Source organism: Oncorhynchus kisutch, linkage group LG23, assembly GCF_002021735.2.
Source record: "Oncorhynchus kisutch isolate 150728-3 linkage group LG23, Okis_V2, whole genome shotgun sequence".
In the NCBI taxonomy this organism is placed as follows: domain Eukaryota; kingdom Metazoa; phylum Chordata; class Actinopteri; order Salmoniformes; family Salmonidae; genus Oncorhynchus; species Oncorhynchus kisutch.
In genome coordinates, this window is record NC_034196.2 from 20000739 (window position 1) to 20019429 (window position 18691).

Below are 18691 nucleotides of genomic sequence, written 5' to 3' on the forward strand. Positions count from 1 at the left end.
AATCAGTGTGTTTCTTTTTCCATTTGTTACACTTTATTATGTCTTTATCATAAAGAGCTATTGCCTCATATACAGCATGTCACAGGATGTTACAGTGTGCATCATTTGATAGAACACCCCATGGGCCAACTGTGGCTTTCCCCATATAGGGGCTTGAATCTAACTTACTATTGCAGCAAATCAACTCTTGCTTGTATACTTTTTTTCACAATTTCTCATTCAACTACCTATTTAACTATTCACTATATATAGTATATGTGATTTACAGAATGCACGTGTCAGTTTGAATTACACAGATATTTCTCAGGTTAGAATGGCAGGGTATATCTCAGATTTAAATGGCAGATAGTGTATGTCAGGTAGGATTGGCACAGATCTATGGCAGGTATGAATGGCACATATTGAGATCTCCAGTGTATGTCAGGGTCTAGATAGTGCCATCGAGGGGGTAAGGCAGGAGCCTGGGATGGACCATGAGCCTCTGCTCCCCCGGCAGTACCTGGCTTCCTGGGTTTATGGGGGCCAGGATGATGTAGTTATCTCCGTTGGACGCCTTCACTCTAGTCCCCTTCAGCGTGGCAGTGTGGCTCTGGCTATGGGTCTGGCTCCTGGCTTTACCATCCACCTCCTCCGCCCCCCCTCCTACGCACCTCCTCTCCCCCCACGGCCCCCCTACCCCTCCTACCCCTCCCCTACCGCCCCCCTCAGAGCCGTTGACTAGCACCCGGCGGCTGGTCCTGTGGTGGGCAGGGAGGGGGGGCACGGCCGGGGGGATCTTGTCACGGTCAAGCCGGTCCTTGGACCTGTCCCTCCGCCTGGTGGGGGGTGAGGGGGTGTCGTAGTTGGGCTTGTAGGAGGGCCGGTGAATGAGGCCCTCAAAACTGGGCTTGGCGGCCGGCCCGGTGCGCCACACCACCACCGTGATCTCATTGGAGCTGTTTCTGTAGAGGGAGGGAGAGAGGGAATGTGACAACTAGTCAGGAAGAGTGAAACGGTAAGCTTATCGCCGGTAAAGAACGTGAGCAAAGAGGCCACGGGCCAGAGTGTCTATATAGGAATTGCTGTGCATAGATAAACTTTAAAAATGTACATGTGGAGCTCTATAAGTATTGACGATAGTTATCCCTGTCAAAGTTGGTTTAGTCCATTATTTCCTCTGTGTCTCCCTGCCTGTAGTACCTGATGGCGTGGGCGAGCTCCACACATTTCCACTGTTCTACAGGCTGACCATTGAGCTGCAGCACAGTGTCCAACTGCTGCAGACCTGCCTGATCCGCCGGACCACCTGAAGACAGGAGAGAGGTCAGTAGAGGTCCACAAACACACACACACACAGATATCGCACAAATACACACAAAGTTACACAAAGTTACACAAGCAAGCTTCTACCCGCTCATTTATATACAAACCGGATATGCTTGATCACCTCAGGACAGTAGGGGCTAAGACTGGTATACAGACACCCACACACACATCTAGAACAACACACACACACACAGAAAGGAAAAGACACACAGACACACAATCCCAAACACACAGACACAGACACACATCATCAACACACAGACAGCAGGGAGAGGAGAACCTTGCCTGGATCGACGGCTTGTACCCTCACTGGAGAGTCAGAGCAGATGGTGAAGCCATAGCCGTCCTTTCCTCGAGGGATGGTCACCTAAAGACACAGAGACATCAAATCACCGTATGTAAAGACATTATTCAACTATTACATGACTATGTACTGTATGTCCATGGAGTGAAAAGCACATGTTATTTTTGAAAAGCCATCTACAGCCAAATAGGAGCAGTTAGACCAAACATGTGAGCATTTTGCCTACAGATTAGAGCGTGGTTCTCTCTCTGACCAGCAGCTGAGTGTGTGTGGATGGAAAGTGTGTCGATGCCAGCCACACAGACTAGCACCTTGGCCCTCATCAAAGGAGGTGGGCGCTTTGGTGTGGTTCTGACGCCAACTGTGGACAACAGCATCCGCACAGAATAGGAGCGCAAGCACACAGACACACACACACACACACACATTCGATGCCTAAAAACTGTCTGTAAGAATTCCAGGAATAATGCCAGTGTGTGCGCCAAAATCAACAGCTCCGCTCCATAAGAATGTTTCCATCTCATCTGCTGACAATAGGGCCTGAAATTAAGCTCAGTAAAAGTATGTCTGAACACACAAACACAGTACGATGTTAATCCAAGACTTTTATCTAAAGTCAGTTTTATGTCTCCCCCTTAGAGTTCAGATCAGGATGGTAATAGGGTATACTGATCCTAAATCTGTGTCTGTGGTTAACCTCTGAGCGTGTCTAAGAGACTGGCATCAAGATGCATAAGTGTATTAACTTGTTTACCTTTGATAACTACAGTACAACCCTAAGTAGCAAACGGTGGCTTGAATAAAGGTTTTAGGGAGAATTCCTAGAATTCCTTGACAGATTTGCCTACAGGATTTACCATCTGTAATCTAGTGACCAACTTCAACATTGAACCCATTAAGGATTATCCCCTTTTTTCAATTTTCGCCTAAAATGACATACCCAAATCTAACTGCCTGTAGCTCAGGCCCTGAAGCAAGGATGTGCATATTCTTGGTACCATCTGTAAGGAAAAACGTTGAAGTTTATGGAAAAGTGAAAGGAATGTAGTAGAATATAACATAATAGATTTGGTAAAATATAATACAAAGAAAAAACCAACGTTTCTTTTGTATTTTTTTACCATCACTTTGAAATGCAAGAGAAAGACCATAATGTATTGTTTTTCCAGCCTAGGTGCAATTTAGATTTTGGCCACTAGATGGCGGCAGTGCATGTGCAAAGTTTTAGACTGATCCAATGAACCATTGCATTTCTGTTAAAAATGTTGTATCAAGACTGCCCAAATGTGCCTAATTGGTTTATTAATAACTTTGATGTTCAAAATTGTGCACTCTCCTCAAACAATAGCATGGTATTATTTCACTGTAATAGATACTGTAAATTGGACAGTGCAGTTAGATTAACAAGAATTTAAGCTTTCTGCCAATATCAGATATGTCTATGTCCTATGAAATGTTCTTGTTACTTACAACCTCATTCTAATCGCATTAGCCTACGTTAGCTCAACCGTCCCTTAGAAGGGACACTGATCCCAAAGAATTAACATGAACTGTTAACCTCTTGATGCCCATTATTGCAAGGCCATACACAATCCTTATGTACAGTACCAGTCAAAAGTTTGGACACACCAACTCATTCAAGGGTTTTTCTTTATTTTACTATTTTCTACATTGTAGACATCAAAACTATAAAATAACACACATGGAATAACGCAGTAACCAAAAAAGAGGGATAGGGGGCAGCATTTTCACTTTGGATGAATTGCGTGCCCATAGTGAACTGTATCCTACTCTGTCCTAGATGCTAATATATGCATATCATTATTACTATAGGATAGAAAACACTCTGAAGTTTCTAAAACTGTTTGAATTATGTCTGTGAGTATAACAGAACTCATAGGGCAGGGCAGACAAATTTCCAAACAGGAAGTGGAAATTCTTGGGCTGGTCGAATTTCAAGTCATCGCCTATTCACATCCAAACAAGATATGGATATGTTCGCACTTCCTACACCTTCCACTAGATATCAACAGTCAGTAGAACGTGGAATGAAGCCTCTAGTGTGATGTATGACCGGATGGGAGGGGATTGAGTCAGTGGTCTGTCAGAATGCCAGTTCCTGGTTGTGCACATTACTGTTGATATCGCCTGCGTTCCATGACTCTGCAGACAAAAACGAATGCTTCGGTTGGAACGTTATTATATATATGAAAATAACATCCTGAAGATTGATTCTCTACTTAGTTTGACCAGTTTATTTGACCTGGAATATAACTTTTTGAAGTTTTCGTGCGAGTTCGCCTGGACCAGCGCCAGCTTTCGGACATGTGAACTAACCATGCTAGCAAAAGCAGCTAATTGGACACTAGTAATGGACATTATTCAACAAAACAACAAATTATTGTGGAACTAGGACTCCTTTCACTGCATTCTGATGAAAGATCATCAAAGGTAAGGGAATATTTATGATGTAATTTCGTATTTATGTTGACTCCAACACGGCGGAGAAATATTGTTACGTTTTAGCGCCGTTTTAGATTATTGTATGATATGCTTTTTTCGTAACGTTTAAAAAAAATCTGACACAGCGGTTAATCTGACACCGACAGAGATGGCCGCCTCGCTTCGCGTTCCTAGGAAACTATGCAGTTTTTAGTTTTTTTACGTGTTATTTCTTACATTGGTACCCCAGGTCATCTTAGGTTTCATTACATACAGTCGAGAAGAACTACTGAATATAAGAGCAACGTCAACTCACCATCAGTACGACCAAGAATATGACTTTCGCGAAGCGGATCCTGTGCCTTTCACCCAGGACAACGGAATGGATCCCAGCCGTCGACCCAAAAAAACAACTTCGTAAAAGGGGGAAACGAAGCGGTCTTCTGGTCAGACTCCGGAGACGGGCACATCGTGCACCACTCCCTAGCATTCTTCTCGCCAATGTCCAGTCTCTTGACAACAAGGTTGATGAAATCCGAGCAAGGGTAGCATTCCAGAGGGACATCAGAGACTGTAACGTTCTTTGCTTCACGGAAACCTGGCTCACTGGAGAGATGCTATCGGAGTCGGTGCAGCCAGCTGGTTTAACCACGCATCGCGCCGACAGACACAAACATCTTTCTGGTAAGAAGAGGGGCGGGGGCATATGCTTCATGGTTAACGAGACGTGGTGTGGCCACAACAACATACAGGAACTCAAGTCCTTCTGTTCACCTGATTTAGAATTCCTCACAATCAAATGTCGACCGCATTATCTACCAAGGGAATTCTCTTCGATTATAATCACAGCCGAATATATTCCCCCCCAAGCAGACACATCGATGGCTCTGAACAAACTTTATTTGACTCTTCCGCGCTAGCGGAACCCCTAGCCATGATAAGTTAAACAAGTCTAAATATATTTTACATTTGAGATTCTTCAAAGTTGCCACCCTTTGCCCTGATGACAGCTTTGCACACTCTTGGCATTCTCTCAAACAGCTTCATGAGGTAGTCATCAAAAACGTGTGCCTTGTTAAAAGTTCATTTGTGGAATATTTATCCTTCTTAATGCGTTTGAGCCAATCAGTTGTGTTGTGACAAGGTAGGGTGGTATACAGAAGATAGCCCTATTTGGTAAAATACCAAGTCCATTTTATGGCAAGAACAGTTCAAATAAGGAAAGAGAAACAACAGTCCATCATTACTTTAAGACATGAAGGTCAGTCAATCCGGAACATTTCAAAAACGTTTAAAGTTTTCTTCAAAAACCATCAAGGACTATGATGAAACTTGCTCTCATGAGGACCGCCACAGGAAAGGAAGACCCAGAGTTACGACTGCTGCAGAGGATACGTTCATTAGAGTTAACTGCACCTCAGATAAATGCCCAAATAAATGCTTCACAGAGTTCAAGTAAGAGACACATCTCAACATCAACTGTTCAGAGGAGACTGTGTGGTTCAGGCCTTCATGGTCAAATTGCTGCAAAGAAACCACTACTAAAGGACACCAATAATAAGCCAAGAAACACGAGCAATGGACATTAGACTGGTGGAAATCTGTCCTTGGTCTGATGAGTCCAAATTTGAGATTTTTGGTTCCAACCGCCGTGTCTTTGTGAGATGCAGAGTAGGTGAAGGGATGATCACCGCATGTTTGGTTCCCACCGTGAAGCAAGGAGGTGGAGGTGTGATGCTTTTCTGGTGACACTGTCTGTGATTTATTTAGAATTCAAGGCACACTTAACCAGCATGTCTTCCACAGCATTCTGCAATGGCCCAAAACACACCTCCAGGCTGTGTAAGGGCTATTTTACCAAGATGAAGAGTGATGGTGCTGCATCAGATGACCTGGCCTCCATAATCACCCAACTTCAACCCAATTGAGATCGTTCGGGATGAGTTGGACCGCAGAGTGAAGGAAAAGCAGCCAACAAGTGCTCAGCATATGTGGGAACTCCTTCAAGACCGTTGGAAAATAATTCCTCATGAAGCTGTTTGAGACAATGCCAAGAGTGTGCAAAGCTGTCATCAAGGCAAAGGGTGATTTGTTTAACACTTTTTTGGTTACTACATGATTCCATATGTGTTATTTAATAGTTTTGATGTCTACAATGTAGAAAATAGTAAAAATAAAGAAAAAACCCTTGAATGAGTAGGTGTGTGCAAACTTTTCACTTGCACTGTATGTCCAATGATCATGCATTATGTTTGCTCACATACTGTAAATCCCATGATCACTAATTATAGTGTGTTGGAAGGGCTTGGCACCTGAAATGGATGAAGACAATTAAATAAAGGATAAATCAAACTGGGGCATAAAGTTTGATTCATCTGATTCACTCTTGATATGCTGTGATCTGACAGATTACACTGTGATCGATGGACACACACTGTGAGAACAAGGAGTCACAGTCCATAATCACTGGTGACATACGGTATGTCACCCCCAACATCATGTCACCGCCCCCACCACCATGGTGACAGCTAGGTTGACCTCCTCCCACTGCTGACTGACTGACTGATTGATTGGCTGTACACGTTATGTCAATTATGACATTTCTCAGAATCCTCCAAATTTGACATACTTTCCACTCATCAAAATACATGGTAATCTTGATAGTCTTTTTAAAATGCTTGATAGATGATAATCTTGATAGTCTTTTAAAATGCTTGATAGATGATAATCTTGATAGTCTTTTAAAATGCTTGATAGATGATAATCTTGATAGTCTTTTAAAATGCTTGATAGATGATAATCTTGATAGTCTTTTAAAATGCTTGATAGATGATAATCTTGATAGTCTTTTAAAATGCTTGATAGATGATAATCTTGATAGTCTTTTAAAATGCTTGATAGATGATAATCTTGATAGTCTTTTAAAATGCTTGATAGATGATAATCTTGATAGTCTTTTAAAATGCTTGATAGATGATAATCTTGATAGTCTTTTAAAATGCTTGATAGATGATAATCTTGATAGTCTTTTAAAATGCTTGATAGATGATAATCTTGATAGTCTTTTAAAATGCTTGATAGATGATAATCTTGATAGTCTTTTAAAATGCTTGATAGATGATAATCTTGATAGTCTTTTAAAATGCTTGATAGATGATAATCTTGATAGTCTTTTAAAATGCTTGATAGATGATAATCTTGATAGTCTTTTAAAATGCTTGATAGATGATAATCTTGATAGTCTTTTAAAATGCTTGATAGATGATAATCTTGATAGTCTTTTAAAATGCTTGATAGATGATAATCTTGATAGTCTTTTAAAATGCTTGATAGATGATAATCTTGATAGTATTTTTAAATGTTTGATAGATGATAATGTTGACAGTCTTAAAATGTTTAGTAAATTATAATCTTGATAGTTTAAAAAAAATCTAGATATTCTGGATAGTGGAGGAGACAACTGTTTAATAACACAACATACTGGCTAACGACCAGAGACAACATCACTACTGTCAGATATGAGAGAGAGAGAGAGAGAGAAGGAAGACGTGAGATGAAGAGAAGAAGAGACAAAAAGACAGATGGGGAGGAGAGAAACAACAGAAGCGAATAGAGAAAGGCCGGGGGAGAGTCTGAGGGAGAGAAGAGAAAGAGAAAAGAGGAAGTGAGAGAGAGAGAGAGATGGGGGCTCTGTAGGGGGTAGTGGTGTGAAGGGATGGTTGGCACGCAGTAGAAGAGGGAGGGTAGAGGGGGGGTAGTGTTAATTAGAGGTGCCCCCTGGCCTCTCTGAGCGTGGGACCGGACCACAAGGAGACAAGACACACACCGACTGGCATCCAGGGCCTGACAGTGGGCACACGGTGGGTAAACACACACATACATTCTTACTCACTAACCCTCATCCCTGGTCTTGCTCTCCCATGCGCTAACACACACGTCCAACCTTGCTCCACAATACTAATGCGATCAGTTTGTACAGCTCTTCAGGCCAAGGCCAGAGAACCAGCAACAACTGTCTGACAGGCAGCACACAAAGCCAGCTCAGAGTGAGCATCTGGATGCTATTCTCCCATCTCCAGTTTGTATCAAGAGCCTCTAACGCCTCAATCTATCTCCTTCCAGTCAAATGAGAAGGTTACGAGCCCACTTATTAGAGTGAGTATGAAACTACCATTGCTCTCTATTGAGAGACTTAGCTATTGAAATGAGTTGTACAAGAGTGTATTTATGTAACACGTAGGAGTGTGTGAGTGTGTGTGTGTGTGTGTGTGTGGAGTCGTGACCTGTTGTCCTGTGAGATGCACATTGTGTGGGTGCATGGGTGTGTGCATGTGCGTGTGCATGTGCGTGTGTGTGAGACCAAGCTTTTTCTCTATGTTGTTTTGCCTCAACAATCTCATGAGACACTATCTATGAGAGCCCACAGCTATGAGTCAACCCACTGTCTGTCTGTCTGTCTGTCTGTCTGTCTGTCTGTCTGTCTGTCTGTCTGTCTGTCTGTCTGTCTGTCTGTCTGTCTGTCTGTCTGTCTGTCTGTCTGTCTGTCTGTCTGTCTGTCTGTCTTCTGTGTGCTTCTGCTCTGTTTTATGCCTCTCCAGCCTGTAAACCCGATGTGTCTCAGTGATTGCACTACTAACGTACACACAGACACACACATGCACACACGCTACAGGACTAAAGCAAAATAACAATTCTCTCCCATCCACTAACAGGTATGTTTGTGAGCTGAACTCCACAACACTATAACTCCAGTAAGACATTCCCAGTCCGTTGAGCAAGGACTTTTCTGGGTCACTGTGTTTTGGTGACAACATGTCTAGGCTGGCAGAAAAACATAACTCTCTGCCAGCCCAGTATTGTGTCCATGTCAACACACTGTACTGACGCGATGCCATGCAAACTCCAATCACTGATTGCAAACTGTTAGATAAGAAAGGTTTGTGCTAAGTCTATAAGCTATAAGCTTGAGACTGATTTGTAAGTGAGGATGAGAGACTCCAGACTTTGGGTGTAATTGTTAGCCTGTAGCACAGTCTCAATTTTCTCTCTTTCTCTCTTTTTCTCCATCAGATTGCCTCTGGATAAATAATGCAGATGGCAGAGACCTCATTCTTCTGTCTCTCTTAGGAAACAGGGAACACACTTTCATCCACTCGTTTTTACACTGGTTTCCAATGGCAAAAACTCTACATTCAATACTGTACTATATGTAGGAGTGAGCTTTCCAATGGCAAACACTCCACATTAGATACTGTAGGAGTGAGCTTTCCAATGGCAAACACTCCACGTTAGATACTGTAGGAGTGAGCTTTCCAATGGCAAACACTCCACATTAGATACTGTAGGAGTGAGCTTTCCAATGGCAAACACTCCACATTAGATACTGTAGGAGTGAGCTTTCCAATGGCAAACACTCCACATTAGATACTGTAGGAGTGAGCTTTCCAATGGCAAACACTCCACATTAGATACTGTAGGAGTGAGCTTTCCAATGGCAAACACTCCACATTAGATACTGTAGGAGTGAGCTTTCCAATGGCAAACACTCCAATGGCAAAGTAAAGCCTAAAGCCTCAAATATAAATTCCATAACTGCTATCTATCTATATCTTACTGTTCCGGTGCCTTAATCCAATTGCACTATACAAAAAAAATCGATATACTTTCCCAACCAATTGAAGGGTCTGCTTCCTACATCATTGCTTTCATCTTTCTGGTCCCTTGTCATTTTAAAATGTTCATGCTTTCTAACATATTCTCTTTGTCTGTGTTGCAGTCTCTCCAAAAGAGCCGGCTACACACAGAACCCTAGCTGAACCCCCATCCCTCCTCCTCTCCCCCTCTTCTTCCATTCTCCCACTACCCCATTCTCTGCACTTCCATTCGCACACCCTCCTACCCCACTCCCTGTCCTTTCCCTCACACTTCTATCTCTCCCTCTACCCCCCCCCCTCCCCCCTCCCACCCTCCCTCCCTTTCTCTCGCCAGGTGATTATCTAGGGGGACAGACCTGAGGCAGTCTAGCGGCGATGCAGACCCTACACAGCCCGTGGATGGTATGCATGACTCCAGGCTCCTCCTGAAGACAGACACACTGTGGATGCTCCTCTGTCTACAGTCCTGGATGGTTCTCTGGGGATGATCCTCTTGATTTCCTCTGTTCTTCTTTATACTCAGAGGAAGATCTCCTAAACACAATGGTCTGTATGGTCCTTTGGGTTCTCCCAACGCTGTATGTGCTCTTCAATGTGTTATGTGTGTACCCCAATCTGATTCCTCTGTCCACTCTGGATGATCCTCTGTGTGTGGTTGTCTAGTTAGGGTCCTCTATGGAATAGTCCAGTCAGTATGGTCTGTGTTGATTGCTGTCCTTTATGAGGCAACCACTAGGTATGGTCCTATCTGCATGGTCAACATGCAGTCAATAAGATGCACTGGAAACCGTTCTCTGTATGTGGTCAGTCACCAAGTAGATCCTCTATTAACTATGCTAATTCTCCGGGTGCGGTACTCCAAGCCCTGTGTATGGGTCCTCAGAATGCTGTGTATGGGTCCTCGCAACACCGTGAGTCCTCCTAGCGCTGTCCAGTCTTCTCTGATCTGAGTGAGTCCGTGTGTGGGGGCTGGCGTCGCGGAGGCGAGACTGGTGCTGCGTTGGCCTGCTCCAGCCACACTGCACTTGGCATGGCCGCTCATGGGAACTCCGCTCTGGAGAAGAATGGGAGGAAGTGCTCCCTCACCCCCCCCCCCACCTCCTCACGCTCCTCTCTTTTGCCTCCCCCCCACCTCGAGCCCTGTCCGGGCCAGCCTGTTTGTGTGCCTACCCTCGATAAGCCCAGAACAACTTCCTGAGCCAGCGGTACAGGGCTGAGAGAGAGAGGTGAGACAGACTGCTCACACACACAGATGTGTTATCATACTGTAGAAGTGGAAGAGAGAGAAGAGCACTGTGAGAATGAACGCTTGTGCATCTATAATATGTATGTTATGCATACGGAGGTAGGAGGGAGTCTGTAGACGCTCAATCACAGCCATGTATTATAAACATAGCAGATATACTCCTGTGTGTTTATGAGCGTCCCCCTTTGCCATATTCACCCACATGCACTAACAAGAAACATCCACTGTGTGCAACCTCCTGTTGCGGAACTCTTACAATGAAAGACAGAACACCCTGCCGATGAGTGGTTGAAAGCAGCACATGAGTGGTCGAAAGCAGCACATGAGTGGTTGAAAGCAACACATACCCCTCACCTCGCAATTTTTCTGCAAATCTCTCTTTTTTCACACACACAGTCAGTTTTCACACCTAGACACATTCTCTGGAGACCTCCCACTGCGCTCTCTGAACTATTTTACAGCAGTCTCACACCAGACACCAGCATGTTTGTTATGTTTGATTCTTTCATATTTCCTCTCCTTTTCCTTTCAATTTTCCCTGTGCAGGAATTCAGGTCTGTGAATGTGCTACTCCGGCAAACCCCTTTCCAGTTATCAAAACACTCTCCTATTTTTGTTTTTGATTGGCTACGGCATGAGAGCCGGAAACAGGAGGGCTATGAAATCTATGTAAAATAACAACAAACATCGCTCGGCTCGGCCAGAAAACTGGCAAATGTAACCCCAGAGCGACCTCATTAATTCTTAACATGTCTCCGTTCCATTTATCCTTTAGTGGCTGGCTCACTGGAGGTTTACAGAGTCACAGAAAAGGAGAGGCCAAAGAGTAACCCATAGTGGGCTCTCTCCACAATGCTAACAGGCTGACAGAAAAGGCCATTCAAGTCCTTACATCCCCTCTACTGGGCATTTAGGGGGACTTTTCCCTGTTCTCCTTTTTAAGGGGGGAAGGTTACCCTTCAATCGCACACAAAAACATGTGAGAGCTCTTTCTCTTCCTTTTCTATCCTTCTGTTCAGCTCTAAACAGGCAGAAGGATGGATTAGAGGGAGAGAGAGAAAGAGAGGGGGAGAGAGAAAGAGAGGGGGAGAGAGAAAGAGAGAGAGGCAAGTGTTTGTAACTCCGTCTTTGAGCCAGACAAGACGAACGGAGCGGCTCCCCTTTGGAGTGTGGGATCTTCCGAGCGTCTCTCTGGCTGACCTGACTATTGGAGGCATCAAAGACAGTCAGCGTCTCTCTGGCTGACCTGACTAGAGGAGGCATCAAAGACAGGCAGCGTCTCTCTGGCTGAACTGACTATTGGAGGCATCAAAGACAGGCAGCGTCTCTCTGGCTGACCTGACTAGAGGAGGCATCAAAGACAGGCAGCGTCTCTCTGGCTGAACTGACTATTGGAGGCATCAAAGACAGGCAGCATCTCTCTGGCTGAACTGACTATTGGAGGCATCAAAGACAGGCAGCGTCTCTCTGGCTGACCTGACTAGAGGAGGCATCAAAGACAGGCAGCGTCTCTCTGGCTGAACTGACTATTGGAGGCATCAAAGACAGGCAGTGTCTCTCTGACTGAACTGACTATTGGAGGTATCAAAGACAGGCAGCGTCTCTCTGGCTGACCTGACTATTGGAGGCATCAAAGACAGGCAGTGTCTCTCTGACTGAACTGACTATTGGAGGTATCAAAGACAGGCAGCGTCTCTCTGGCTGACCTGACTATTGGGGGCATCAAAGACAGTCAGCGTCTCTCTGGCTGACTTGAGTAGAGGAGGCATCAACGACAGGCAGCGTCTCTCTGGCTGACCTGACTAGAGGAGGCATCAAAGACAGGCAGCGTCTCTCTGGCTAACCTGACTAGAGGAGGCATCAAAGACAGGCAGCGTCTCTCTGGCTGACCTGACTAGAGGAGGCATCAACGACAGGCAGCTTCCACTCCACTGCGCAGCTAGGACCAAGGCCAGGGGCAGGACTAGACTGGGGTTATTTTGTAGGTTTAGGGCCAAGGCCAAGGATAGGACTAGGTTCAGGGTTAGGACTGGGATTATTTTATAGGGGTAGGACTAGGCCCAGCCCCAGGGCAGAGACTTGGACCAGGGTCATGACAGGCTAGGGCAGGGGTTAGTTCTGGCTGTGGTTAAAAACAGGACTATAGGACTAGGACTGTGTTGGTTCCAGGGCTGGTGCCTGGACTGGAGCCCCTGCAGAGCTAAGAAACCCAACAAAATCAACAACCATTCTGTCCTTGCTCTCACCCTCATCCTCATCACCTCTCTGCATCCAGAGCAACAGGACAGTGTCACTCCCAGGTCTCAGGAAATGGAGAGAGAGGAAAGTAATACCAGCCGACAAGCACTTGCTGTCATGAGTCAGGGAAACTTTTTGTCAGCTCAATCAGCATTAATATTCATTCCCTGTGTCTGGTCTATCTGTGGGATGGACCACTGGAGATGTGTTGCTCTGTCCGTTCAGGTTAAGTGCTGCGAGATGTTAATATGGCAGTGGAGGGGTTGGGCTCTCGCCACTCCAGTTTTTGACACATGAGCAATATGATGTGTCTGCAGTTTTTGCAGTGTGGGTTTGATCGAATCTGATCCCTCGAGTATGCATAAATATCGGTATCCCAGGATCCCTTCGAAACCCCTTCAAACTGTTTAATAGAGTACTTTAAACCATTTGTAGACATTATGACATTTAGTGAACTGGTAAAGAGTTTTCCGGAGAGAGAGAGAGAGAGAGAGAGAGAGAGAGAGAGAGAGAGAGAGAGAGAGAGAGAGAGAGAGAGACAGAGACAGAGACAGAGACAGAGACAGAGACAGAGACAGAGACAGAGACAGAGACAGAGACAGAGGAAGAACAGAGGGACAGGGAGAGAAGGGAGTGCAGAACAGGAACATACTGTAAGGAACACCATGGACATGTCAGGGAAAAGCCTGGAAAAGTAGAAATCCCAGCAGTTCCACATTCAGCCTTTGAATGTTCTTTGCCCTTCTTTAACTCGGTCTCAGGGGAACACCCCACACAGACCGCTCACATCAGCCAACAAGAGAAAAGAGAGAGAGAGGGAGAGAGAGGGAGGAGAGCGCTTAAAAATGGATGTAAATGTCTGTCATTTAGTATTGTATTACATAAGCTTCCTGTTCCTCTTCATAGCATCTCTTCGAATGCAAACTTCAAACAACTGTTTGTTGCAGTACCAGGGTTGTGATCCAACAATAGAGCAAATGAATGAGAAACACTTGATGTGAATTTGTCGCTTGAAATTATTGTGTGCAACCAGAACCAGCAACAGATATCGGTGTAGCTAGTGAATCAATAAGCAACAGTGAAACATGTTGCCGATATGGGCGTTTCTAGGGTACCAGTGAGGATTTCCTACACTGTACAACTTGTTACAGCTGTTGATAAGTCATTGATATAATATTTTGGTGTCTCATTCTTACACTGGTGAAGACAGTTGTGCCTGGATCCAAGTTGCATCTAAATATCCCTAGCGAATTGAGGTTGATCATCTGTTGTTGTCTGCTTTATTTACAGCAGAGTCTTGTCATTCGTTTTAACAGAGAAAGCATCAAGGTAATGTGTTCATGTTTCATATGTTTTTGTGCTTTAGATTAGACACATAAGCTGTGTTCGAATATTCATACTAACCACACTAACTGTACTATTTGTGACGTAAATTGAGTATGTAGTGTGCATATTGGTCATAGTTAGTATGCCAAAACTTCCCAGATGTCATACCACATTTGCCAAAATACAAAGTACATCGCCAATCCTCACTTCCTGTTGAACGCAGAATGAGGGAGAGCTCAATTTTGTCTTTTTGAACTGCTAGCTACTAGCGGGTTTTTCTTGAGTGCTTGAACGCAGCCCGTGACGCAGTTAGCCATTGTGGCTGGAACCACGGATTGTCCCGGGTTTGTGGCTGTCTAGATCCCTGCTGTTTGTTGTTTGCAATCTTCCCTGTGACCTGCCCTTTCTGGAACTGTGTGTAGTAACAGTGTAACCTAAGTTGCTAGCTACCATGACAAAGACCAAAGCCAGTGGGAATACCGTTGAGGACAGTGGTGTCTCTCTATCACAGGTGAAGGATCTTTTAAGCAAACAAAAAGAGTTCTACAGGCAGTTGTTACAACAAGAAAATAGCTTAAAGTGTTTGGTCCACTGGTGGATTCAACTAATAAAAGAATAGACGACCTGACCAGAGAGGTCCAGGACCTGAAGAATCAGTTAACTCGATGAGTTGAAACAGAAGAACGGCAAGATGACAGCAATCTGTATGTCACTGAGAGAGGATATCAGTTCTGTGTGTGAATCCATGATAACAATGATGGATAAATCAGATTATCTTGAGGGACAATCAAGGTGGAACAACATGGTTGTGGACGGAATTGCAGAATCTCCACGAGACCTGGATGGAGTCTGAGGAAAAAGTGAGGGAAATTATCTCTGAGAAATTGAAGATGGACCACAGGAAGATTGAAGTGGAGTGAGCCCACAGGACTGAAAAACCCACCACCGGCCCAGGTCACAGGCCCAGACCAATAGTGGTCAAGTTCCTGAAGTTCAAGGACAAGGTAGCTGTTCTGGAAAGAGCCAAGAGCTTGAGAGGAATGTATATCTTCCTCAAGGAGGACTATCATGAAGCTGTGCGCCAGAAGAGGAAAGAACTGATCCCAGCCATGAAAGCTGCCGGAGCACGTAGAGACATTGCTTACATCTGCTATGACAGGCTCGTTGTCCACCCTCCCTATGACAGGCTCGTTGTCCACCCTCCCTATGACAGGCTCGTTGTCCACCCTCCCTATGACAGGCTCGTTGTCCACCCTCCCTATGACAGGCTCGTTGTCCACCCTTCCTATGACAGGCTCGTTGTCCACCCTCCCTATGACAGGCTCGTTGTCCACCCTCCCTATGACAGGCTCGTTGTCCACCCTCCCTATGACAGGCTCGTTGTCCACCCTCCCTCACAGAAGTCTGGAAGGGATGAGAGAGCCAAGCCTATGGGTACGTAGCTTCAACCCCGCAACACACACACACACACACACACACACACACACACACACACACACACACACACACACACACACCAATTGATTCATGGACTGTTGGATGTATTTTTTTTCTCTTGCTTTTTCTTCTCTTTTCAGTAGTATGTCGATCTCTGAAAAGCTACCCAGGAAAGGGCTGAAAATTGCCCATATTTATATATGTGTATGTAGCCTTAGAAATAAGGTTAATGAAATCAATAACTTGCTAGCATCAGCTAATATTCATATATTAGCCATTGTGAGAGGAATTGTTGACTTGCATAAAGCTGGAAAGGGTTACAAAAGTATCTCTAAAACATCAGTCCACGGTAAGACAAATTGTCTATTCATGGAGAAAGTTCAGCACTGTTGCTACTCTCCATCTCAACTCTCCCTCTCTTTATCTCCCTCTTTTTATCTCCCTCTCAACATCTCCCTATCTCCCCATCTCCCTCTCAACTCACCCTCCCAATTCTCCCTCTCTCCATTTCCCTCTCAACTCTCCTTATCTCCCTCTCAACTCTCCCTCTCAACTCTCCCATTGGCCCCATTATTTATAGATAGACTTAAATGCAGATAGCATGAGAAACTGCTGTGAGCACCATAACAGCAGTTGAGCATGTGTTTTATATGCATCATTAAGTGAAGAGGGTCACAAACACGCTATACTCTTCCTCTTTCTCTTTACTCTCCCTCTCTCTATCACTCTCCCTCTCTCTATCTCCCCATCTCCCTCTCAACTCACCCTCACATTTCTCCCTCTCTACTCTCCCTGCCGTTATCTCCCTCTCACCATCTCACTCTCTCTCCCCATCTCCCTCTCAACTTACCCTCTCAATTCTCCCTCTCAACATCTGCCTCTCAATTCTCCCGCTCTCCATTTCCATCTCAACTCTCCCTCTCTCTATCTGCCTCTAAACTCTCCCTCTCTCTATCTGCCTCTCAACTCTCCCTCTCTTTATCTCCTGCTCTCTAAGAACATGGTCAGAAATTGACCATCATAAATGACAAACTGGGAATTCTCTCTCTCTCTCAACATCAACAACAATCTTCTCTTCTCAATATGACTCACATACATGCGACCAATTACAGCATTGCATACTTCACAACATTCTGGCATTTTCTTAACATCTGCACACAAAGCCTAGCTATAAATAATTCACACACACAAACACATGCATGCAAACACACTCACACATACTCACGAAAAAATGTTGTTATATTTTTAAGCTCTTTTGTATTGTCCGTTTATGACGATTCCTCAAAAATATGAAATGTGATGAAAAAAGAGAGACTAACACACACACACACACACTACTTTAACCACAGCTCCATGTCTCAAACAGATATACAGTACACAGACACATAGAGAGAAAGTTCTAAAAGAGTCACTCACCGTTAAGCATTGCATATTCTCAGCGCTTGTGGTCTCGGAGGCAGCACCATGGTTTGACAACGGAGCCTCTGAAAGAAATACAAAAGAGTCACAGGCTGAGACACTGCTTTTAGAGAACATCTCTACCTCTCTGTCTCTGGACCTTCAGGTCACCAACAGGGGAACTTGCTCTTATTCTCAACAAGATGCCCCCAAAAAACTCCTCAATATATTGCAGATGCAAGATAAAGTCCCAAATTTGAGGCTGACAAAAACAATGGCAATATGTTGCAGCCAAAAGAAGTCTCTGTACGTTACAAGGCAATGTATGAAGCCTGTCCTGGGCTGCCTTGGTGTGTGTGGTCAGTTAGGACCCCTCTAATAAGGCACAAACAGAACTTTCAACTCCGCTAAGGTGTGAGGTTGCGCCCAACTAGCCAAGAGAGGAGAAGAACACAAGAGAGGGAGGGAGGGAGGGGGTAAAAAGAAAAGGAACTTCCCTCTCACTCCATTATCTCTCCTTCGAGGGCTCTTGTGAGGTTACTATGGTGATGGGGCCTCGCCCCCAATGTCCTTTTAACCATTCCTCATAAAGGCATCATTCAGCTGGCCCACAATGCTGATGCCTGGTCCCCCTCCCTCCTTTCCTCCATCCCTCCTTTCTGCCCTCCCTCCCTCCCTCACTCTCTATACATAGAGCTGCAACTCTCTCTCCCTGCCTCTCTCTCTCTTTCCTTATACACAAAGCTGTATCTCTCTCCCCCAAGTCACTCTATACGGAAATACACTCTCTCTTATTTTCTCTTGCTCTGCCATTCTCGCTCTTTCCTGCTCTATATTTCATTATCTCTCTCTCCCTCTCTCCCTCTCTCTTGTTCCCCATGCAGATGGTGAGATTTGATTTCAAACTCATCCACCCCATGGAAACACCCCCCTCTCATACCCAGCATTGCGCCAGCCTCGTGAGGAGTTATCATAATCGCATTAGCACAGACACACACATCCATTAAACACAGAAGCGTGCACACACACACACACACACACCACACACCACACACACACTGCCCTGCCACAATTAGTTATCCTACAGCCCTGTCGTTCACCCTGAGGACGTTCTCCCATCCCGCAGGCGTGTTGCAGGGGTAACAGGGTGAACTTCAAGCAGGAGTCTAAGAGTTTCGTCACTTTAATCCCAACTCAGAGGGGCCCCAAAGAGCCAACCTGCACATCCATCGGCCCTTTGTCTGGATGACCATTAATCACACAGAGTGAAGGGACACACACACACACCTACTGGCACACAATACTGTCCGCCAGCGTAACAACACACCAGGAACAGCCTCT

At 44.9% G+C, this 18691-nt stretch overlaps 1 protein-coding gene across 4 annotated transcripts in view; it reads right to left on the minus strand.

The window, feature by feature from the left end:
* Positions 1–18691, minus strand: part of LOC109879868 (regulator of G protein signaling 3) — a 187426-nt gene that overhangs the window by 151441 nt on the left and 17294 nt on the right. Inside the window, exons 2-5 of one of the 4 annotated variants that reach the window (XM_031803162.1) lie at positions 17369–17436; positions 1591–1672; positions 1180–1285; positions 500–941 (exon numbers count right to left, since the gene is read on the minus strand). In XM_031803162.1, coding sequence (XP_031659022.1) covers positions 500–941; positions 1180–1285; positions 1591–1672; positions 17369–17383 — 645 coding nt within the window. In that variant the 5' untranslated portion in view covers positions 17384–17436. Of the gene's footprint in view, positions 1–499; positions 942–1179; positions 1286–1590; positions 1673–10061; positions 10724–17368; positions 17792–18691 lie in introns of those variants that run through there. The other 3 variants (XM_031803160.1, XM_031803159.1, XM_031803161.1) reach the window with 3 other exon arrangements.